Raw genomic sequence first — 24,811 nt, 5'->3', positions numbered from 1 at the left:
TTTTGCACTTGATTACTCTTTGGGGTCTTGATTTTGGGAGGATGATAGAGCGCTGCGTATGCAAGCGCATCAGCTTTTTCGTTTCCTGAGATACCAATGTGGGAAAGAATCCACTGAAACTTTACTGTGAAGCCTTTGTTGTTGAGCTCTTTCACGATGGCTAGTGATTTGCGTGGGAACTTGAGGGATGGAAAACCACGGTATATTTGTTGTAATGCGGCCTTTGAGTCCGTAAGGACAACCACATTCTGCGGAGGCCAAGTCTTTAATTTGCGCGGAGCAGAAGCTATAGCTGCGCCTTCCACAACTGTCGACGAGGCTATACAGTCCAGACGGCCAGACCACGTATATCTTAGAGAGGGTATATAGAATGCAGCTGCACAGCGGTCTTCGTCTGCCTTGACAGAGCCATCTGTGTATACTTGTAGGTGACTCGGGTAAATCGTGTTCAGGTGTTTCAGGACTAATGACTTGGCTTCTGCAGATGGAATGCAGCTCTTTGATTGCAATCGTGGTACACCTAAGTTGCATGTGAAGTCCTCGAATGTCCAGGGTGGTTCTATCTTTTCCCTCTGTCTCGAGCAGCGCAATCCTAATACGCGAAGCGTGTTCAATGCTGCATAAAAATGTGAGCGCAGCCTGTTACCTATACGTCGTAAGAGCGCTCTGCCGGGCGTAGACTCACTCAATCGTAGGAGCTGGATCATCAGAGCCTGGGAAGCCTGAAGTCGCAGAGGGCGTGACTCAGCTTCGTAGAGCACTTTCTTGTTTGACGCTGGCTGAGGGACTCCAAGGCAAAGTCGGATACCTTTTCTGTGGATGGCTTCTAAGCGCTCATATAGGCTGTCTGAGGGTGACATCAGAGGTAGTTGATACAGGATTCGACTGGTAACCAACGCTGTATGCAGCCGTAGCATCGACGTAAGGTGGTTGCCCCAGCGTATGCAAGCGACTCGCTTGAGCACATGTAGCCTGGGTGACGATGACGCCACAACGTGCTCAACACCGCGGCGCCAGAGTAGCCTGTGGTCTAAGGTAACGCCCAAAAATCGAACGTTGGTGACTTGTCGAATCTGGTATCTGTCCAAATTAAGCGTCAAACGTGTAGATTTTCTTTTCACTCCAGGAAATAGTACGAATGATGATTTTTCTGCTGATAGTAATAATCCAATCGTTGCCAAGTGGCCCTGAATGGCTTTTACTGCTCCCTGGGCTATTCGTGCGAGGCGGCGATGCTGGTAGCCGGAGACCCAAATGCAGATATCATTGGCATATATAGATATCTTCACTGGTGTTCGATGGTTTAGTATACTTGGGAGGCTACTCACGGCAGTGTTAAATAACAAGGGAGATAAAACACTCCCCTGTGGCACACCGCGAAATATACGTATTTCATCGCTCAAAGTGTCGCCAAGACGAACTCTGATGCGACGATCATTGAGGAACGTATGTATGAAGTGCAAGAGATGACCCGTGACGCCTATAACTTGCAACTGGCTGATGATGGCTCTTTGAGACACGTAGTCGTAAGCCTTAGAAACATCCATGAAAACAGCAAGTGTCGACAGGCCATCCGCACTGTAATGTTCTATGTGGCTTAGCAGGTCCAGCACATTGTCTTGAGCGCTTAGACGCTGCCGAAACCCAGTCATGCGCGATGGTAGTTTTCGACCCTGCTCGACATACCAAGTGAGTCTTGTGCACGCCTTCTTCTCCATTAGCTCCGCTGCACACGAGGTCAGTGATACCGGTCTGTATGAGTCCAGAGCTGCAGGATTCTTTCCAGGCTTCAGAACCGGTACCACCCATGCTACCTTCCATAAATGTGGGATAGCCCCACTGGCCCAGACTTGGCTAAAAAATGCCAGCAAATCATGCCGTCTCTCAACCGGTAGGTTAGTCAGCATCTGATTACTGATGACGTCAGGTCCCACCGCACAGCAATGTCGGAGGCTGCTCATAGCTAGTTCCAGCTCTCTGAGTGTGAAAGGAGCATCCATTATAGACCACGATAGCGGCGGTGGCGGGTTGGTTGTGCCAGCTGACCTTCGGGAAGATTATATTTCAGCGAAGGCATTCGCAAGACAAGCGAGTGTCTTGCCTAACTTCAATGCTAGGGCTTCAAATGGCTTGTTTGGTCGAAAGTTTCCAGCAAGGTTATTAACGACCCTCCATATCCGTGGAACTGGCTTGAAGACCGATAGGCTTGCACAAAATGATGCCCATTGATCTCTTCTTAGTTTCTTTGTATAACGTCGAATTACTGCGGTAATCCTGTTATATATAGTCTTCATTGATGGGTTGCCTTTTGTCCTCATCAGCCACCGTTCCGCTCTTCTACGGGCAGCGCATAGATTTTTGAGCTTTAGATCCGGAGCGGGGAAGTGGTCGGGTAGCTTCAGCTCAGCGGTAGCCAATCTCTTGCTACGTAGCATGTCTGCGAACAGGTTTCCAGATGATTCGCTTAGGCCGTCCCTGTACGTATCCCAATGCGTCACAGGACAGGATCTTCGGCCGTTGGTTCTATATCCAGCAATGTTAACGAAGACAGGAAAATGATCACTGCCCATTCTATCTTTACTAGTTGTTGACAATGCGAGGATGTCCGTTGAGTGTAACGTCAAGTCAATGACACTGTAAGAGGCCGGTGGTCGAAAAAACGTTGGCTGTTTGTCATTTGCCACGCAGAGTCCCTCGGTGTTTAAAGCACTAACAATTTGCTTTCCACGTGCATCAGTCGCCTTGTCGCCCCAGAGAGTATGATGCGCGTTGAAGTCGCCACATATAATCCTAGGAGCTGGGCAGCGGCTGCAGGGCCAACAGCTCGCCCTAGCCCACTTCGGAGCTTGTCAACGTGAGGCGTCCATGAGAGGTTTTCTTGAAATGTCACCCCCCAAAATCAACTGATACAGATTGTTCGATGGTAACGTTCTAAAATTTTAAATCTAACTTTACAGTCGGGTGGTTTGCTCGCGGTCGGAAGAGTAAATATTTTGTTTTACTGATGTTTAATTAAAGTCTATTAGATTGAAGCCACAAATCCCGATCGTTAGCCATTCGTTATCTCGATGAAATACCTCTCTTACATGAGCACCTGAGAAGAATACATTCGTATCGTCTGCATATAAAATTAACTTTGCATTTTTGTTAATGTTTACAATATCATTAATGTAACAAAGTGACCTAACAAAGTGAGCGTCTGTTGTACTGACAGGAAGGGAAACTTTTTCCTGAAGACCGAAGAGTTGAGGCGGGACACAGATTCGGACACCTACAGAGGGTTTGACTACCAGAACAATTTCAGCACACTAGTACATAGGGCCTCAGGGTGAATGAGTCCTTGCTCTTGTGTGCCGGTTATCTACTGTTCGACTGCTCTCCGCAGGAGCAAAGGAATGCGCCTTGCCATGGTCATGGAATATGGCCTAGCCGTGGGCTTGAGCGGAATGGTGTACAGGCTGGCAGCAGTCCCAGTCCGTTGAACAGTTGGTGATATTGTTCTACGCAGTCTGTGGCACACAACAAAACATGAGTCCCAAGCCTTCGATTGCAGTTAATGCGTGAAGCGGATGTCTCAGCTGCATGATGCACAACTTAGGCGACTTGGTCCGACTTGTGCGACTTCACGTCGTCGTCACGTCAAATATTCCGACGATCCGAAGTGTCATGCCGCTTGGTACCAGGAGGGTTTCTTTCGTTGGCTGGATATACCCAGGAATCCTGGTAGCTGGGATGATGCAGACTTAAACACTAGAGTCGACCTTCGCGGTCAGTGCACAGCCGTTTACTTCGGCATCGAGAATGCTTGTGTCGCGCTCAGCCTCGGCTGGGTGGTTTACAGCATCGAGAAACAGTGCTGATGTTCCTTGCTCCAGTGCAGAGACGTCCTCTGACGGATATTTTCTGCATAGATGAGCGTAATCTCGCACTGTGTTGAACTTTGAGCACTTCTCGGCCTTTGCTGGGCACAAAGAGAGAGCGTGAGGCGCTCTATCCCAGTAACTGCATTGTTCATTGGTAGATTTCGTGGCGTTGTTCCGCGTTCGTGGGAGGTTCTTGCCTTGGCGGCGATTCTGGCGAGAGATGGCGTCGAGTCGGGTGTTTTAGGGCTTGACAGAGGACGGTCCCTCGCAGGCATGAATGAGCTGTTGTTGCTTGTGCACGGACTTCTTTTTTAAGCGAGCGCCATGACCATGGAGGGTGAGGTTAGCATACGATTGCAGCGCTTCAGAGTGCTTGTCGGGCCGCCCATGCATGAAGTGGTCTCGGATGGGGCGATTCCGCAAGTCACCGTAGTCGCACCGGTTCACCATCTTGTACAGGACGACGACGTGCTGGTAGAAGGGTCTCAGATCGTGTTCCCACCAATTCAAGCACGCTAATTCATAGACGACGTTCTTCACTTCAACTATATAAGTGCGTTTGGAACTTTCCCTTGACGACGTTGAAGTTCCTGGCGTCTTCCGTAGCGAGCGAAAACGTTCTGGAAATCTGTCTCACTTGGCGACCCACAACGTAGAGCAGAGTTCGGACCTGCAACTCGTGATCTTGTTGGACGAGCCCCGGTGCGTAGTTGTGCAACTAGAAGATGCAGGCCACACGGAGGCCTGATGAAACGTGAATGACCGAGGAGGTTCTAAAGAGAAGCCCATCGCGCTTGTATTGCTGACACAGCTGAGTCCGCCATGGCGGTTGTTGGAGACCGTTAAGGGCGACAAGACCAAAGCCTTTTTTAAAGACGGCAGATATAATCCCACTTCTGGCACCATGTCGTGGGCGCGAGAAGCGCAGAAAGAAGCGACTATCCACAAGGCTTGCTGGGAATGAAAAGCCTTTACTGTTGCGAAAGCAATCTTGTGGACACTCCGGACGCATTTTTGCCGTCGCCATCGGCGTCGCCGTGGTGAGGAGTGCCGGCGATCGCGGCTCAATCTGGTGCGCGCGAAGCAAGAAAACGTAGGGCAAACGCGCCGTCGCGCGGAAGGCCATGTTGGGATAGGAGGCAGGGCTGGCGGCGTTTGGTTCTGGCAGCAACTACGTATTTCGCGACCGGGCGCAAGGGGAACCAACTAGTGGGGGAGGCAGCGCAGGAGAGGAGGGGGTCGGCTTCAACCCCGCCAGCAACTGCATACTTTGCGTTGCGGCGCGCGTTCGCGCTCTCCGTGTCTTGAAATCGATGTGCACACAGCTCACACGTGTGTGCGCGCTGTTTTCTCGCCACTGTTTGCGTTGAAACGATAGACAGCACGAAGGCCACTTTGTTCGCTGCTGCTGTCCCACTTGCTCACGCCAGCGTGTTGACAGCGAGTGTCCGCGGTCATCGAATGCGATATGCTTGCCTGGGCGCGCTGACTCCATGCTTAATTCAGTTAGTAAGCGAATGTTTCCAAATTTATACGGCCGATAAAACTACGATCTTTACTTCGTATAACTGTCTACTAATTTGCTATCGCAATCGATGCTCCGCCTTTCGGGCGAAACTGCGACTTTTTCTGCAGGCAGTGAAATCCGACCCGTGCCCGGGAGGATGGTCACCGCAGTTTACATTACGCAGCGCGTGCGGCTGACACCACGCCAGGCGCCTGCCACAGCTTCGCGCTTTAACAGAGTTCGGCCCCACGCAGACCCTGCTGCGACCTATTAAAGTGAAAGCATCGACTAGTTGGTTTAGAAAGTTGGTTCGATAGAAAAACTGTCGTTTTCTATCTGCCTTGGCATCGTCCGTGTTCTTATACAGTGTGCCCCTCGTAACTTGAGCCAAGCATTAAAAACATGAAAATGCTACGTAGCTGAACAGAACCAAGGTAATGTTGTTTGTCCTGGCTTGGAGATAGTCAAATTATTTTTTCATTCTGCCTAATTTGATAATTAGTCTTAAGTGTTTACTAAGTTCTCAAATATTATAGTTAGATGAAAAGTGTCGATGATAAACTTGTAGAGCAACTTGAAAAACTCCCGATACAGCTTTCTGCTGCTCAATACGTGCTACATAAAAGTATTTTTCCGAGTGTGAAAGGAGCCCGCTCATACACGCAAAGTGCCTCGTGCGGCCAGTCGCGCGGCAGCTTTGCCTATAACTCTATAACGCAATAGTTCAGTTACTTGACAAATCATGCATTACGTCATCGGTTTCAATTATTTCCGGCAGTTATATAGATGATTATAGAGTATTAAATTATGACGCGCCCCAATTAGCATCCATATTAACGAAAACAAAAAAAAAACTGAGTGCCTTTCCACTCTGTGAAGAAGGATGACCAGCGAAGCTGTGTATGTGAGCCCCTTAATGGCGAACTGCACCTTCGCCGCGCGCCGGTCCGGCATTGCAATATCTTCTAAATCGACCCACGTATGAGGAGTGCTTTACGCCTGCTTCACCCCCGCCGCGGGTCGGCCCGGCATTGCACTATCTTCAGGATCGGCCCTGTAATGGTTGGAGTCGGGCATGAAATAGATGGTAGCTGGCCCATGCCGTCGTCCAACTTATCCACGCTGAGGACGTTGTTGAAGGGAGAGACTTGTTCACATCGAGAACGAGGAATATGGGATTTATTTACAGTATCTACACGAGATCGTTACAATTCATCAGTCAAATATGAGTGAAAGAGGAATGCCCACTGAAGAGCCGACAACGGCTGCTTATAAACACTCTGTACTCCCTAGATCTCTAGGAGAGGGAAAACAGAGCGTCCAATGTCATCGCAGCCGACCCGCCTTTGAGGGGGAGGGTTTACGCATTCACTTCCGTACAGGTTGCACTGACCATACCAAGGTGAGAGGGTTCTCCCAGACACGGTGCTGCCCCGAGCAGGCGCCTCTTTATGCCAGAGTCGACTCCACAGACATTGGCCGCCGCGTCTGCCCCTTAACTGACAAATTTTAAGCTGCGTGAGATGGCAGCGCAACACATCTTCCCGGAGCTCCCCTCCCTCGAACAGACCATGACGGTGTCGGCGTACACACTAACAATACTTGCTCCGCCGACTGCGTCTAGCCATCTCGGCGCCATACCGTTGGGGACGCGGTGCATTGTCCTCCTTACAAAACGGGTCGCCGCCGCAGCCATGGTGGCGCCAATGTTCTGTTCACTCGGCGCATCGTTGTTTTCACAAAGGGAGTAGCCGCAGCAGCCCTGCCGGCGACATTCCGACGGTCGCTTCCCCGAAGACCGCCAGCTCCCGCCGGTGAAACTTAACAGCTCCCCCATGGCCCGGAAGATCTCGCCTGGCCAGTGCTGATAACCGTTGGGCAGGAAGAGGATGGCTGGTGGCAAGGGCGGAAGGGGGGGGGGGGCGTGCCTTGGCTTGTAGCGACCCGCTGTGAAATGATGACACCGCTCCAAAACATCCAACAAGGACAGGCAACTGCACAGCGAACCCCACAACACGGCTCTGCGCCGAGATGACGTAGCTTGGATCTCACTTTAGACCCGCTAGGCTTCAAAGAAAACATAAGTGCAGCAACAAAAAATGCTGCATTTCGCTACGCCAATTCTTTAAAAGGGATTTCGTGCTGAGAAATTGAGCGATCATGGAAGGAGTCCTGCTAAATGAGAGGGCATCTTCTTGGCTTAACAATCTTAACAATAACAACCCCAATATTTAGACGGGATTCCTAACCCAGAATTCAAATTAGCCTGCTCAAACCATCCGCATTGCTATGCAACATTCCCCTTCTTATATCTAATGGAGAAGTTGTACTCTTGGAGAGTGAGGCTCCATGGGAGCAAGCGGCCATTTTTGTGTGACATTTGATTGAGCCACGTCAGAGGACAGTGGTCGGTCTCGAAGATGAACCTCGCTCTATACAAGTAACACGACAACTTCTGGGCTGCCCAAACTAAACAAGCACATTCCTTCTCTGAAGCGCTGTAGGCTTCCTCTCTTACGGTTAGTTTACGGCTGGCATAGAGGATAGGATGCTCCTCATTATCGTCGCCGACCTGACTAAGTCGCCGACCTAACTAAGTCGCCGACCTGACCCTGTCGCTTGCGTCGCGCTGAAATATGAATTCATTTGTGTAGCCTGGCGCGCGAAGCACAGGACGAGAAAACAACAGCGTTTTCATACTTTGGAAAGCGTTCTCTTTGTCCTTATCCCAGTGCACGCTATTCGGTGCTCCCTTTCGGAGGACGTCCGCTAAAGGACTTGCCATTTGCGAGTAATTCGGAATGTACCGTTGATAGTACCCTACAAGTCCCAAGAATGAACGAAGGTCTGTTTTCGTGCGCGGCTGAGAAAATTCTCCAATCGTAGCTGTTTTCAGCTCGGCCGGCCGTCTCGTGCCCTGGCCGGCAACATGTCCCGGATAAGTAACCTGCGAGCAGCCAAACCTACACTGCTCCGCCTTCATCTTTAAGCTGGCTTCCCTCAACCGTGAGAACACCTGTTTGAGGTGCGATACGTGCTGTTCCCAGCTGTCCGAAAAAATTGCTACATCATCAAGATATGGCAAGGCGAACTCCTGCAAGTCTTTTAGGACAATATCCATTAACTTAGAGAAGCTAAACGGCGCGTTCTTCAGCCCCAACCTCCTGAGAGCGAGAGGGAGAAAAGTGCCTACAGGCGAGATAAATGCGGCATAGCGGCTGGCACTTTCCGAAAGGAGAACTTGCCAGTATCCCCGCACCAGATCTATAGCTGAAATGTATTTAGCAGCGCTAACCGTTTCAATTCGTTCCTCAATGTTGCGTATCGGGTACTGCTGATCCCTAGTGATGGCATTTAACTTTCTGTATTTAACACACGGACGAGGGTCTTTATTAAGGGTTTTTACAAGTATTAAAAGCGAAGTGACGTCACTCTCAGCAGGCTCAATAACTCCCAACTGCAGCATGCGCTGTATCTCTACCTCCATAATTTCTCTTTGTCGTGGAGACACCCTGTAAGGCTTTGATCTTGCGGGTTCGGTTGATGTCAGCTCTATTTCATGCGTTATTAGTTCAGTTCTACCTGGCGAATCGCTGAATCTGTCGAGATATTCTCCTAACATCTCTTTTAGCTCATCTAGCTGCTCAGGTATAAGAGCGTGCGAGCTTACCAAATGTTTTCCTACTTCCTCTAGGCTGATTTCAGAGTTGGAGGTCGCCTTACACTCATTAAACTTGGTTCTAGTGTCGTCCTGCTGCTTGATGTTACAGTTTACGACTGTGTGAAGTGATTTTTAAAGAGAAATGGAAGAGATAAGTGCAGTGCCGTAACTGTCTCTCACAGGAGGACACGTCAACAGCACTGCACGGGGAAAGGGGTGTGGGGAGAAAAAGATGGAGATAGTGACCGGAAGTAAAAAGGAGAGAGAGACCGGAATAGCAAAAAAGAAAAGGCGACAGTGTAGCTAAGCGTTTACGGAGTGTTTACGACTCCGCTCCGCTCTACGTACGGCTTCAAGAAATTTAAGTGGTATATCCTCATCTCCTTCCTGCGACCGGGCATCTTCAGAGCATAGTTAGTATTTGAAAGTTTGTGCAACACTTTAACGGGCCCGTCCCAGTGAACTTCAAGCTTGTTCTTTCTTGAATATTTGAGGATCATTATCTGGTCTCAGGCGTTAAACGTACGAAGCCTCGCATTCTTGTCGTAATAGAATTTGGCGTTCTTTTGAGCTACTCCCATGTTCTTTCCGACTACTTCTTGGGTTGCGCTTAGCCGTTCCAGCAAATTTAGCATGTATCCTACCAATGTTGGACTCTCTCCTCTTTCCTCCCACATCTCTCTTAACATTCTCAGTGCAGAACGGAGATCAGCTGTACCCGATACGCAACATTGAGGAACGAATTGAAAGGGTTAGCGCTGCTAAATACATTTCAACTATAAATCTTACGGGTTCGGTTGATATCAGCTCTATTTCATGCGTTATTAGTTATTAGAAATTATGGAGGCAGAGATACAGCGCATGCTACAGTTGGGATTTATTGAGCCTGCTGAGAGTGACTTCACGTCACCATTAATACCTATAGAAACACTTAATAAAGACCCTCGTCCGTGTGTTAATTACAGGAAGTTAAATGCCATCACTAGGGATCACCTGTACCCGACACCGAACATTGAGGAACGAATTGAAAGGGTTAGCGCTGCTAAATACATTTAACTATAGATCTTACGGGTTCGGTTGATGTCAGCTCTATATCATGCGTTATTAGTTCAGTTCTACCTCGCGAATCGCTGAATCTGTCGAGATATTCCCCTAACATCCCTTTTAGCTCATCTAGCTCCTCAGGTCTTAGAGCGTGCGAGCTTGCCGAATGTTTTACTACTTCTTTTAGGCTGATTTCAGAGTTGGAGGTCGCCTTACACTCATTAAACTTGGTTCTAGTGTCCTCCCATACTCTAATTCTGCTAGCGAGAACCCTGTAGCCTCACCGTTCGCAAAGCAAACAAAGTAGCCGGAAGACAATTCTCGCAGTCCTCCTTGTGCTGGTAACATGTGCGCCCACAAAACTCGCTTACGCACTCAATGCCAGCTCTCTACACTATTTGAGTGAGGGTGATAGACGGAACTGTGTATAAACTTTACCCCGCCCTTTTGTAAGAATGTGGGATTCAGTGCGCTGGTGAATACTGACCCTTTATCCCCCTGAATTTGGGCTGGAAACCCAACTCGTGCGAATACTCTCAAAAGCGCGTCTACTACTTCGGGTGAGCTGAGCTTTTTCAGAGGGATCGCTTCTGGAAACATTGTAGCCGGACACAGCATGGTAAATAAGCACTTGTAACCCGACTTTGTCTTCGGTAGAGGCCCTACTGTGTCTATCACAAGTCATCTGAAAGGTTCTGATATTAAGGGCACTACCTTTAGTGGAGCTTTCCAGGTTTATCTTGGTTTACCCGAGCGCTGGCAGGCGTCGCATGATCTTACAAAGTTTTCTACGCCTTTGAAACAGCCACGCCACTAGTATCCCATAAGCAATATGTCCTTTCATTTGTTTATGATTAGGTGGCCAGACCACCCATTTCCTTGACAGAGACTCAAAAGGTTTTCCCTGTACTTAGTAGGTACGACTAACTGATCTAGAATCCTACCCTTTCGGTCTCTGCAGTGCCGATACAACAACCCTCCTCTCTCTTGTATCGTCACGTTGCACCTAGCAATGCCTTCTTTAGCTGTGTGATGTAGTTTACCTAACCTGCCATCCTTCTTTTGCTCGGCTGCCAGTGACTCTCTGCCCACACGTAAGAGCTGATCAAAGTTCTTTAAGGCCAGTGATAGTAACGGCCCTGTCTCGCTTGCGGGTGCGTCAGCTGGCTCTTCCTGCAGGCGTGAACTTTGACACCCTAGAGAACCGCTCTCATTGAGCTGGTCAGCTGGCAGGCTTTCCTCAACCGTTTTTTCGTCCCTCGAGCCAAGCTCGGATTCGGTTACTGAAGTTACCTCTTTTGCTATTTTCGCTGGAGCCGCTTTTGCATTATCAGCCGAAAGCGACGCGATTTTACGAGCTTGGCCTCGCATCAACGCCTGTACTACGCCCTCTCCCAGTTTAAGTCCCTTTTTCCCGCAGTAACTGATCCGACCGATTCGAAAAAATGTAAAGGTACTGCAGCGACAAAAATTTGGAAACTGCAGCCTCGGTCACGAGCTCCCCGAACGGTCCACTAATTTTGACTTTGGCCATTGGCAGACACATGCTGTGTTCTTCTACAACCTGTTTGATCTAGGCTACTTCTCCAGTGAAGTCATCTACCGTCACGTAAGACGGATGGACAATGTTAATCGTGGCGGCACTGTCTCGCAGCACTCGACATGGCTTTCCATTAACTTGCTGGCCGTGAAAATATGGGCTTAAAAGTTCCTTATTCTCGTCTTTTTCATCCACGTAGGAGAAAACTACGCTAGGCTTCCCGCAGTTTACAGCGATATGTCCTAGTTTGTGGCACTTATAGCAGCGGATAGGTCCAAAAGATTCGAATTTTCTTTTCTGCTCTTTTTGCACGGTTTCCCCGTTCGATTTCTCCTCGCTCATTTCAGAGGCCTTTTCCGCCACATATACAGACTCCGGTCGTCTAGTCTGCGAACCTTTCTTGAACGGAAATGATTTCCGTGGTCCATTTCGACCGTCCCAATTTCCGTCCTCGGCGTTCAGCGTTCTACGCGTTGCGCACTCTTCGGCTAATTCAGCCGCCCTTTCCACAGTGTTTGCATTTCCTCTGTCTTGCAGCCACAGCTTCACAGATTGCGAGATGATTCTGTAAAACTGCTCTAGACAGATGCAGTCAATAATCATGTCTCTGCTCTCGTACGCTTCCGCGATTTTCAGCCACTCGTCTAGGTTTGACCTTAAGCCATATGCAAACTCCAGATATCCTTCGCTATCCTTCTTGCCCGTGATTCTAAACCTCTGCCGAAAAGCTTCGGCTGAAAGGCGGTATTTTTTCAAAAGACTAGCCTTAACCTTCATGTAATCATATGCATCTTGCGCACTGAGTTTGGCGATTACTTAAGCAGCTTCACATGGCAACATAGACAGCAACTGCTGTGGCCGTGTACTCGGCCCGAAGTTCATCTTCTCGCAAGTCCTTTCAAAATTTTCTAAAAACAAGCCTATGTCGTTCCCGACCTCAAATGGCTTTAACAGCCTGTCCATGCGGTATGATTCTGCCTCACTTGACCATCCCAGAGGCCCTTCACTCCCTTGAGACCACTCGAAACGTTTGCTTTCAAGTTAAAGTTGCATTCTTGTTAAGTCGTGATCTTTCTCGCGTTTCTCTCTCTCTCTCTCTGTCCCGTTTCTCTTTTTCGAAGAAGTTCCAACCCAATTTCAATGTCCTCCTCACTGGCCTGTTCGGAAATCAGCTGCAATAATTCCAATTTTAGCATTTTCTTGCTTACCTCTAGGCCCAGTTCCTCACCAACAATCAACAATTCATCTCTCAGCAGTGCCCTTAACTCCATAACTGCTGATTTACTGCCTTGGTCCTGCCGGCTAAACCTACCTAGGAAAACACAACTTAGCTAACAATCAACAATTCAGCTTCCCTACTGTTCCAAAAAGAACAACCACAAAAGGAAGCCTAGAGAGTCAAAGCAAGAACCAAGCACTCACCGCAGACACAGCACCACGTCGCAAAGTCCGTCTCACCGCTGTCAGCCGGTTGTGATGGTTGGGGTCGGGCATGACTTTGTTTTCACAAAATGAGTAGTCGCAGCAGACCTGCCGGCGCCATTCCGACGGTCGCTTCCCCGAAGATCGCCAGCTCCCGCTGGTCAACGTAACAGCCCACGTATGGGGAGTGCTTAGGGCCGATTTACGCTCGAGCCGCCCATCGCCGCAAGCTGCGTCGCACGCTTGCGGCCACGCGGAAAATTGCAGGTATCCAGCACATTTTAAAGCGAAATTCGTGCACAAGTGTTTGATACGTGCAACCTTTCGCGCGACCGCACGCGTGCGGTGCGGCTTGCGGCGATGGGCGGCTCGAGCGTAAATCGGCCCTTAACGCCTGCTTCACCTCCGCCGCGGGTCGGGCCGGCATTGCACAATCTTCGGGATCGGCCCACGCATGGGCAGTATTTTATTACTACGCCAACAACGACACGAATTTTTTTTTTTTGGATGGTGGAGGTATACAACTTCACTGTAATAAATCAATAAATAAGACACAACGATATCTCAAAAGTGCGGAAAAACATGAGAACAAGTAGCTGGATTGCGTTATTGAGCAGTTAACATAGCATAAGACGAATAAAAAGTAATGAGGAAAATGCACAGCATAGACTAGGAAGTTTTACAACTAGCGCAACGAAGCATCTTTGCGTACCCAAAAGGCCTCACCCCACTTGCAGTGTGATGTACCTCATTTTCGTTCCTTTGTATAACTTTTTGAGCTGATTGTTAAGCCAGGTAGTTTGCTTTGACTTGGAAGTTGGCGCCTTTGTCTGTCCAATTAAAGACATTAGCTCATTGTATACATATAAATATATATATATATATATATATATATATATATATATATATATATATATTTATATAGGCATATAATGAGAAGCCAACAAACACTGACACCAAGTACAACAGAGTGGGGGCGCTAGCTAACACTCCCAGGGTTCTACTAGTACACATAAATACCCAAGAAAGTGGATGGGGAAACGCCGCCGCGGTAGCTCAATTGGTAGAGCATCGCACGCGACATGCGAAGGTTGTGGGTTCGGTTCCCACCTGCGGCAAGTTGTTTTTTCATCCACTTTAATTTCCATTAATTTATCATTACTTTATTTCATTTATTAAGCACATGCAATTTCCCCTTTGTTGTACTTGGTGTCAGTGTTTGTTGGCTTCTCATTATATGACTAATAAATATCGGGCCCCTCGGTTAACCCCCTTTCTTCTCGTTTATATATATATATACATATATATATATATATATATATGTATATATATATGTATATATATATATCGCATGTGTTAGCATTATGGTACCGTCCCCGCGGCTGTTCGGGCTAACACGCTCATACATGCTGAGCCAGTCTTCGCTGTCAGCATTATCTTGGCCCGAGAATATGCCAGGAATATAGGGATTGGCCACCGTGACATACGTTGTAGTTGGAGTCGCAGGTGTAAATTCAGACGAGTTGTCGTTATCGGGAGTCATGGCGGCAAGCTGGACGGTGCTGCTGCTCCGGAGTTCCGTGGTTCCGAGGATGCTGGTTTTCAAGGTTCGGGCTTGTCAGCTGGGCCTCCCACTGCGCGATGGTTGGTCCTGTGATGGGTGGTGCCGATGGCTTGTGCCCACATTCCTATGTCACGCGGTAGAGGGCATTGGGCGCAGAGCAGAAGGCACAGTTGTAACTGTAGCTCGTAGGATGCGTAGCGTGCAGCAGGATGCCATGCGGGAATGTGCCGCCTCTGTACAGTTTCCGGAACAAACGAGGGATAATTTTATTCTGAATACTATTTACAAGATATATTTATAGAACAGCTGCAGCACTGACCCGTTCAGCCGAAAACTCATGCTAAAGGAGCAGCTTGTCTTCGTCGGGGCGCCCGCGCGCATCCTCCAGAAAAGAACATGGAATATGCATGCCGCAATACTAATTAGAAAAACGCTTCCTCCAGTCCCTTCGTGCTCTCGACTCACCTGGTGCATGGTAAGAAGAGCGTGTTCTCCGAACAGCTCTCCGAGACGCGGTCGGCTTGCAAGCAGCTCGCGCGACAGGTCTCCCAGCTGCTAAACCGGTTGGATCCGTGGTTGCATAGCTGACCGCCGTCGTCTGAGGTAGAGACGCAAACCCTCTGCTCCGGGTCGTAGTGGAACAGAGGCATCGGGTGCGCACAGTAGGTGTAGTAGTAGCGCCGGCACTCTTCGCCCACCTTGGAAGTGTAGAGGGCGGACGCGTGGACATTTATAAAAGGAAGGGGCCTTTATCGCAAGTGACAACACTGCTGATACGCAGCAGGCGTTCCTCAAACAGGCACAAATAGTTTTTTTTTCTTTAAACATTACAGAATACAAAAAAATCAGGTGTCGCAGAGATATGTATAATGGCTTTAAAGTGAATTGATGATCGCACATAATCCCTGTATAGGCAAAGACGGCACTAGACGCGGTGGTTGTTTCCGGGTGATTTCAACGTCTGCCCTGTTTATGTCAATGATAGGACGCGCATTGCAGTGGCCATCAGATGGCATTACCGTGCCATCTGATGCCATTAAATGGTAATGGTAATGCCATTAAATATGGCATTACCGTGCCATATTTTGTGTACTTTTGCATCACTGGCCTTAGCACCTTTCAGAGCGTATGGCTTGTAGCACAAATATTTTCGCATATACGACTCGTGCTACAACAATCCCTAGGTGTGATGATTTGTGCGCAGAAAGGATGCGGCAATATGCTTCAAGCAGAACATTGCGACCTTGCGGTGTTAGCAACTACAGCCATAATGTGGCTGATGAGCTCATAATGGCCCGAACAGGCGATTTTTTGAAATTCCGGCATACTTAAGATTTATCACCCCATACACCTCCATGTAGTGGTTGCGTTCACATATTGCACCAGGTGAGCAAGTTCTGTTCTTAACAGTCACTATGGAGGCTAAGGAACTGATTCTAATAAAAAACTACACCATAAACCCAATCTTCCTGCTCCAATTAAGGAGCTTCAAACTTCATTTTATTCCACTTTAGAAGATGTGAAAACTAACCTCAATGCTCAGAAAATGCGTTCTGCCTACGATGTTGATACACCGTCATTGCTTTGATAGAAAACCAAATAGTAATAATTATTTAAACTTGAGGTGTGTAACCTTCATCAAGTACCTCGTTAGTCGATTATTTAGTGTGTATTTTGAGATTTAGCGGAATGAAAGATACAAGTGTTGAAATTTGGGCGTCGGGTACAACTGATAAGAAAAAAAATATTCAGTTCCCCACACATACTTGGAATCAGCGTCAGCGAAGACTTCTGTAGTGTTTTAGTTAGTTGGCGATAATTGGCTGTGGTGTTGACGGCGAATGCTTAAGTTATCGAGCGCTTAAGTTGGCGCAATGAGAGAATGATGTCCCTCTGCGTGCACCACTTGTGTTTGTCGACGTGGTACACCATACACACATCCGAGACGTGTTCGCTTGAGGCGTTGTTGTTGACCATAGTTCATAGCCTGCTAGAAGGTTAGTACTGCCATTGCCTCACGCGGCGCATCGAATCGCTTCGAAATTGTTAAACATCCTTTAAAGGATGTACGTGCCAAACTCACTGTGTGATTACCAGGCACGCTGTAGTGTGGGACACCAGACTAGTTTCGACCAGCTGGTGTTGTGTAATGAGCACCTAAAGCTTGTGCATTTCACCCCCACGGAAATGAGGCCGCCGCGGTCGGGATCGCACCCGTGACCTCGAGCAAGGCCACTGAGATGCCGCGTCGGGTGCAGAAGTGCTGATTTTCTGGGCGGCTTTAATGCGGCGTTGCGTCTGCGTGCCCTACGTCAGTTCACCGCAGGGCAAGTTCGCACAGTGTTTAGTTTGCAGAAGGTTCGGTAAGTTCAGTTGTCCCACTGAATGGATAGCTACGGTTTAGAGCATGCGCACAGTCACCAAGCACTAAGACTATCCACGACTTCACCCTCACCCGCCGTGGTTGCTACGTGGCTATTGTGTTGGGCTGCTGGGCACGAGGTCGCGGGATCGAATCCCAGCCACGGCGGCCGCCATTCAATGGGGACGAAATGCGAAAACAACCGTGTACTTAGATTTAGGTGCACGTTAATGAACCCCAGGTGGTAGAAATTTGTGGAGTCCTCCCCTACGGCGTGCCTCATAATCAGAAAGTGGTTTTGGCACGTAAAACCCCATACATTTAGCTTCACCCTCACTATCGCTATCGTACGCAAACATAGGAAGCATATTATAAATGCGCGATCTCATTTCTCCCTTGTTGGCAGGCAGTAAATCCGGCATTATCGCTTTCACGGAGACCTGGCTGCATTCCGCAATAATGGTGAAATTTTTTCATCTTCAAAGATGTATAACATATATAGGTGTGACCACTCTCTTAAAAGAGGGAGCGGTGTCTCGATTGGTATAAGAAAGCCATTACTTCATTTTTGGTCAACACTAACTCTGATCTCGAGATTATTTGGGAGGCCTGCACGACCACATCTTCTAGGATACTAATAGGTAATAGCTATCGTACACCGGATGCTAACAGTTCTTTCATCCATGGTCCGCGCTACACAATCAACAAATCCATGGAACCTTTCCTGGCTGATTTAGTTTATATTCTCGGGGATTTCAATTATTCGTTGATTGAGTGCACAAATTTATCCCCTCCTTGCCATATATCGCTTGAATTCATCAACGTGTCTTTAAATTTCAATCTATTTCAAGGGAGGAGGAAAGAGAAAAGAAGAAGGCAGGGAGGTTAACCAGAATAACGTCCGGTTGGCTACCCTACACCGGGGGAATGGGAAAGGGGAAAGCAAAGATCACAGGGAGAGAGAGGAGGGAAGGAAAGAAGGAAATTGCGGCAAGTTCGCTGACGCGTGTGGTTTTAGAAAAATTGCCTTAATAGTCGCAGGTGGTCGCACAAACCCGTCGTCCTTAAGAAACACAAAAGTGCCTTCACCGAATCTATTTCAAGGTGTCACAAAACCCACATGTGGTGCCAATGTTTTTGATCTTCTTATTAGTGCTGCACCTTAAACCATAGGTCACATAGAATACTTGGATGGCTTCAGAGAACACCATTTACTCCAAATAACAATCAATACAACGCCACCAGTTGCCGGTGTAACGAGAAAGCGAATTCGTGATTACAGTAAGGGTAACTATAAAACGAAAATCTCAGAACTGGAAGCTTTCTTCGTAAACACGATGTGGCCATCATGTTGCGATAGAATGATCAGCTGAAGAAAACTCGGTATTGTTTAAAAATACACTGTGCGCGTTAGTAGACAAGTATGTTCTACTCGTTAATAAAACTAACGACACGTTGAACCCTTGGTTTACTAAAAAGCTTCAACGCATGAAGAATGAGAAAAAAAACACTTGTATAATATTGCTAAGCGAGATCTCACATGAGCTGTGCGGCAGAATTACAAAACTTACCTTAAGTCGCACACTGCTCTGCTTTAAGTGAAGCCAAGGATAAATATTTTTCGAATGATTTTCCTGAGCTACTTAAAGGGACACTAAAGGTTAATATTAAGTCAACGTGCACTGTTGAAATACCACCCCAGAAACCTCGAAACGCTTGTTTTCTGCGAAGAAGAGACTTATTTTAAGAGAAAATGCGTTCTGAAGCGTCCGCATACCTCTAGCGCAGTTCAAATCGCCCGCCCTCCAATCGAGGAGTGGTGACGTCATGGTGACGTTGCGCCGTCGGTGAGTAAAACGGCACCCGCAGACGGCGCTACGGCTTTTCTGCGCAAAACGCAAACGCGCGGCCAGAAGCAGATCCAAGACAGTGCCGACATCAGCGCGAAAGCGGAACTATATGGCGGCTAGCGGAAGGGAAGCGCGCGACGATAAGCTGGGTCTTCATTTTATGACGCCAACTTCGACGCTCGTTGCAATGGCAGACTCTGACAACGACACATTGGCTCGCGATGTGTCGTTGGCTCGACTTCAGCGATTTAAGCACTGATGAGCGTGACCTGCGGCTGAGGGCTCGCGCTGCCGGCGTCGTTGCGTACTGTATACTACGACGGCGGCGTGCTTTGAAAGGCACTCCACACGACTTCAGTAAGTCGGCGTTGAACTCGTAATCCTCTGGACAAAAGTGCAGCGAGCACACTACGTGATTTTTTGGCTCTTTGCCAGCGCGCTGTGGCAGAGGTACGGCACTTAACCACTTCGAAAGGAGAGGTTCACTTGTTGGCACACAGTGATAAGTAACGTTGGATCCGCCGCTGCGACTGCCCTTGGCCAAGTTCTGCGGACCGTTCGCGCATCCCACGACATCACATGGACGTGGCGTTCTCGCTGCTTGTTCCAACTACAAGTTTCGCGAGCCAGCAGGACCACCGCAGCGCGATGCGATAAGGAAACAACTGAAACTCCAAAGCGCGCGCGGCGCAAAATCGAGCGCGCAGAGTCGAGCGAAAACGAAGCCTTTCGATCACCCATACTACTCAAGGGTAACGTGAAAATGTTATTTTTTTCTTAGAATCGCATAGAAGTAGACCAGTAGCATTTCCTTCCGTCTTATGACCTAATGAAATATATTTATAATACGAGTAGTTGAGTACTAGTGACATAAATTATGATGAGGCTTGCCTTGGTCATCGGGCTTGTACAGGAAAGTTGCTGGGGGAATCTCAAATTGTGTCATGCATTTACCTCAATTTCTCGGTTACTAAAGCTCTGTTGGCGATTAAATTGACGCCTTAGACGTTCTAAAGCATTGCTTTATCACTGTAACTTGACTTCATACTAACCTTCAGTCTCCCTTTAAGGACAATCCAGCCAAGGTTCGGAAAATAATAAAGCCTAATAACGAATCCGATCAGGTGTTATTACAAAACAGCAGCAATATTCCTATTCCAGACAGCGAATGCCTATCATCTTTTAATTCATTCTTCGGCTCTGTATTTACACAGGAGCACACTTCAGATATAGCTTGTGTTTCAGAATTCAACTACCAATACAAGGAACCTGTTGAAGTCACTTTGAAGGGACTCTCTTCTTTCATAAACAACCTTAAGATGTCTCCATCATGTGGCGTAGATGGTATAAACTCAAATATTTTAAAGAATACCTTAGCAATGTCAAGAAAAATTCTCCTCCACATATTCAGACAGTCGCTTGCGACTGGCCACCTTCCCACAGATTGGAAGATGGCGGAAGTTCTAGCCGTATTTAATAAAGGCAACAGCAACTCTTGTGAGAATTATCGTCCCATCTCCTTTACATGCATTCCCTGCAAGTTGTTCGAACTTATTATCGCTTCACAGATTTACAGACACAATGAGACAAAGAAATTGCTTTTTCATAATAAGCACGGTTTTAGGAAGGGCCTCTCGCTTGAGACAAAGTTACTTGAATTTACAACAAATCTACACACTAACTTGAATTGTAACTTACCAATTGATAGCAATTGTTTCTTGATTTTTCGAAGGCATTCGACCGTGTCGAACATTGTCGCCTAATATCCAAACTCAAATTGGAATGTCTTATCTTGTCATGGTTCCATAACTTTCTGTCTAATCGTCAGCAGTTTACTATTGCAAATAACTACTCTGCCTCCGTAACAGGCGTTTATTTTGGTGTACCAAAGGGTAGCGTCCACGGTCCCTTGCTTTTTCTAATCTTTATTAACGACCTACCACACAATGTGTCCCCCACTATAAGAATATTCGCTGGTTGCATAATTTATCGCCCAATTAAGTGTTCAGATGATCATCTCGTTCTTCGGCAAGACCTCGAACAAATTATTAGCTGGTGCAATTTTCGGCTAATTTAAGTACCTCAAAAGGCAAAGTGATGTTGTTTACCCGGAAGTTCACAAACTCAGCGTATCCCTACCACATTAACAATTACACGGTTGCAATGGCCACACAATACAAGTATCTAAGAGTTCTATTCATATCGAGTCTTTCTTGGTCAGAACACGTCACGTCCACTTAAGCTAACGCCTCCCAAGCGTTGGGGTATTTGCGACGCAACTTAAAAAATGTCCCTTAGAATGTTCACAAGCTAGTTTATCTAACTCACGTTCGTCCCAAGCTCAAGTATGCATCTCCCATTTGGTCTCCTCACTAGAAATACTTAATTGAAACGCTAGAACGGATTCTGAACAGGTCAAGCCGCTTCATCTACAGCTACCAGGCTACTGTACCACAAATAAAACGTGAACTTTCATTACAAGCCTTGAAGACTCGCCGAGACATCGCCCATTCAACGCTGTTTCACAAACTCGTTCCGTCTCTTTGAACATCAGCATTCTTGAAACGACCCTACTCCACGTCACATAGGCTTCATAATCATTTCAACTATGCCCACATTTACGGTTCTACACATGCACTCCATTACTCTGCTCTTCAACGTGCTGTCAGATTTTGGAATTCTCTCCTGGACAGCATTGCATGCCTGCCCAACTACGATTCATTCCGTGATGCCTTGACCGGCTACATAACAAAAAAAAATGAGGTTTTGCGTTTGTGGCACTATGATTTCTTGTACATGCACGAAGTTTTACACCTCGCTGTCGCGTTAGTGCCGTTATGTCGCTATGTTTACCATTCTGTGAGAATGTCGCTTTAGTAACTTTTAAGTTTTTTTTGTTTTTAAATCTATAATAGTGTTTAGCACTCTGGTGTTGTTAATTACACGACTGCATTGAAAGTACTCTGTGTGACACATTCCTCGTTATTATAGGATGTTTTTTTTTACTAGTGAATCGTGAGCTAAGTAATTCTTATTCACAGTGGTTGTAGTTGCGGTTATAGTATGTAAACTGCTCTGGTTTTACGGATATCATATATTGTATGTATTTTCTATGTATTTTTCATATACTGCTCCCTTACTCAATGCCTCAATTTGAGGCCTACACGGTATTTTTAAATAAAAATATATATAGATAACAGAAGCGTACCGTACCGTACCCAGGATTAACCTTCGTCCAGTAAGTCCACAACTGTTGCCACGTGCAATAGTAGACTTTCCTGTATTGCAAGGACCCCAGACGACTCATGCTTTATGACGTCGCACTGCCCCGCTCCCGCGACGTGTAGGCGAACTGGCACGAGAGAAGAGCGGTAAAATTGTTGATCTCTTGTTTCGAAACTACACGGGTGACTGAATTTGGAAGGGAATCTGATTCTACCCCATTTTCTGCCTCCACTATCTGCTCCCTCTCTTGACTGTTGCGCGTGAATAAAAAGGAAAGCGCTGCAGCTTCTGCAATGCTTTTGCGGAGAGGGAGGGCATTGTGGCGACTGCTAGAGAGATTGAGAGGTCCTTGTGGCCACGCTTCTCCCAAACTAAGCATGCTTTGACATTGTCTTTTCTTCGCCCGCACTCCTACCATGGCCACTCAAGCACCTCCCGACGCGGCATGCAAGACAGCAACAGCAGAAGCAGCAGCAGTAGCAACAGCCGCAGCACAAGCAGTAGGGAAAAAGTCGAAGGAAGAGGCGAAGAAAGCTACGCTTAAAAAAGTACTAAAACAGGGTTACCGCACAACAGGGCTGCGCAGAGATACCCGGAAAAGTATTCCGGAATACAGATATCGAAATACATGTGCTCGAGTCTAAAATACAGATAATGAGATAAATCTGTCTTTCACGTAACGGGATATTTTGCAGATACTTTTGCGAAAAGACGAAGAAAAGTGTCCCGGAATACAGATACAGCGATACAGAAACAAGAGTACAGATACTGGAATACTTGTATTTCGGGGATGTAGATGCTCCACAAAGGCTATCTCTTGAAGAAAGCCGCTTCCTTTTCTCCCGCACCTCCGATTAGGCGATTTGGGTCCGGTGATAGCGCGCGCTTTCTTGTTCTTTATATTTTCCTTTCTCGCCTCTCTGCGGCATGTTCCTCTGCGCTCGCCGCATGCACTCGAAGCGACGAACTGCGTCTCGCTCTTCGTCTCTCAGTGCGGCGTTGCTATGCCATTGGCTGTTGTAACCATGGCACTCAAGGGAAAAAGCGATTACACGTGCTGCGAACACGTCAGCCCATTTCCGACAAAGAAGAGGATAACGAGATACCCGTATCCTGCACAGCACCACGATATAATCGATACATTGTAAAAATATTTCACTACTGAGATGCAAATGCATTTTTCACATGTATCTCGATACATAAATACGGATACTGAAAAGTACCACTGAGATACATCGCGGTACTGTCCAGCCCTACCGCCCAGTCGCTAGCGTTATCGCCTCATCCAGGAACTGGTATCGCGTGCAAAATGCTACTAGTCTAAGGCTTAAATGAGTCTAGCACCAATGTGCGTAGCAGCAGCGCTATAGGCAAGGCAATAGCGCTATGTTAAAACGTTTTAGTAACTGGATCACAGCGTCCTGTAATGTTCTAAGATTTCAATGATGCCATAAAGTAAACGAGACGAGATATTGCTTCCTACATCTATCAGACAGGATGCAAAGAGGACCGATGTTCCGCTATGTATAGCTGACGCCTCGCGAATTAGCTCGAGTTATGTATCTTACGTATTTCTCTGCCCCCGCTGACTCGAGCTGGCCCAAGTGCTGCGCAGTCTTCGTCTGGTCAACGGATTTCGCTGCCGCAGAGTTCCGGAGCCTGTTGCGAGACTCGTCCGCAGCAGGACGCGCTACGACAGGCGACGTTGGCCGGGCGATGCTAGGGACAACCAACACTGTCTGGACATTCTCGGACACGTGGTACGAGGGGCGCGGCTGGTGGTGTGCAGGCCGTCGCTCTTCTTCTGGGAGAAGGTCGTGAGGAGCCAGGGGATCTCCGGGCGCGTTCGTCGTTGCTGAAACCGCAGCGATCACTAGACCAGCAAACAGGATGCCGATGAGACAATATTGCAGCGTATTCGTCTTACTACCGGGTTCTGGTTCCTGCGCAAGTGCAGCTTCCAGCTGCAGCAGCGGCTGGTGTTCGCGGCTGCAGTCGAGTGTCGTCAGTGTCGCATTGTCGGCGGAGCCAGCGGCGAACTCGGCGGCCACATTCGTCGCGGCCGTGTACGTCTGCAGCACTGGGGAAGACGCAATGCCGCCGCTGCAGGGGTTGGCAGAATCGGGATGATAGCCTGTGACGCCGCTGCGCCGCCAAGCACAGGGAGCGGACGCCGGTTCCGTCGGAAGACTCACTCTGGGAACGGCGAGTGGGGTACCGGGTAGCGCGGGCAGCTGGTTTTCGACTGTCTTTAGAAGTAACGTCGGAGGATGCTGGGGCGCACGGGGAATGCTGAGGTCGTAGTAGGACTCGTACGGCATGACTTTTGACAACGGGCGATGCCTCTTCCTTTTCACCCCGTACGCGCGTACTCCACCAATGCACGCAGAAGCGGGATTAGGCATTGTGGCTAAAAATGGCAAAATATCTTCAGGAAATATTTCTCGCGCGTTCATGAACACCTAATCAAAACAAACTTTTTTTCGGTAGTCTGGCAGCTAAACAAAGTTCCACTGACAAGGTGTCAAAAGCTTACGTACAAAATACATTGCTTAAGCTTGCAGTAAATGGTTCTGAATTGGATCAAACAGTCTACGGTTGAATCTGTCGCAATTCTGCACTAAATGCCTTCTCTAACGGGTCTTTTCCTTATAAAGCCTCGGAGCGGTCGCTATCAAAAGTTTTGCTTTATGACGCTTATACGGTCAGCACCAGCTAGCGCTCACACCTTCGGATTTATACAACTGGCGAATTCTGGAAGAAGAAGAAGCGT

The 24,811-nt window shown here is 47.8% G+C and overlaps 1 protein-coding gene across 1 annotated transcript in view; it reads right to left on the bottom strand.

Moving 5' to 3' along the window:
- The window catches only part of LOC139051758 (uncharacterized), a 34,610-nt gene extending 10,228 nt beyond the window's left edge, over nucleotides 1-24,382 (bottom strand). The window contains exons 1-2 of the mRNA XM_070528760.1: nucleotides 23,607-24,382; nucleotides 15,067-15,299 (exon numbers count right to left, since the gene is read on the bottom strand). Of these exons, the coding sequence (XP_070384861.1) occupies nucleotides 15,067-15,299; nucleotides 23,607-24,359 (986 nt within the window). The 5' untranslated portion in view covers nucleotides 24,360-24,382. The remainder of the gene's footprint in view (nucleotides 1-15,066; nucleotides 15,300-23,606) is intronic.
- Between the last annotated feature and the right edge of the window lie 429 nt (nucleotides 24,383-24,811).

The sequence above is a fragment of the Dermacentor albipictus genome, unplaced genomic scaffold (assembly GCF_038994185.2).
Source record: "Dermacentor albipictus isolate Rhodes 1998 colony unplaced genomic scaffold, USDA_Dalb.pri_finalv2 scaffold_14, whole genome shotgun sequence".
NCBI classification, from domain to species: Eukaryota; Metazoa; Arthropoda; class Arachnida; order Ixodida; family Ixodidae; genus Dermacentor; species Dermacentor albipictus.
Note: the sequence above shows the minus strand (reverse complement) of the source record. Positions and strands in the feature narration are given on the sequence as shown.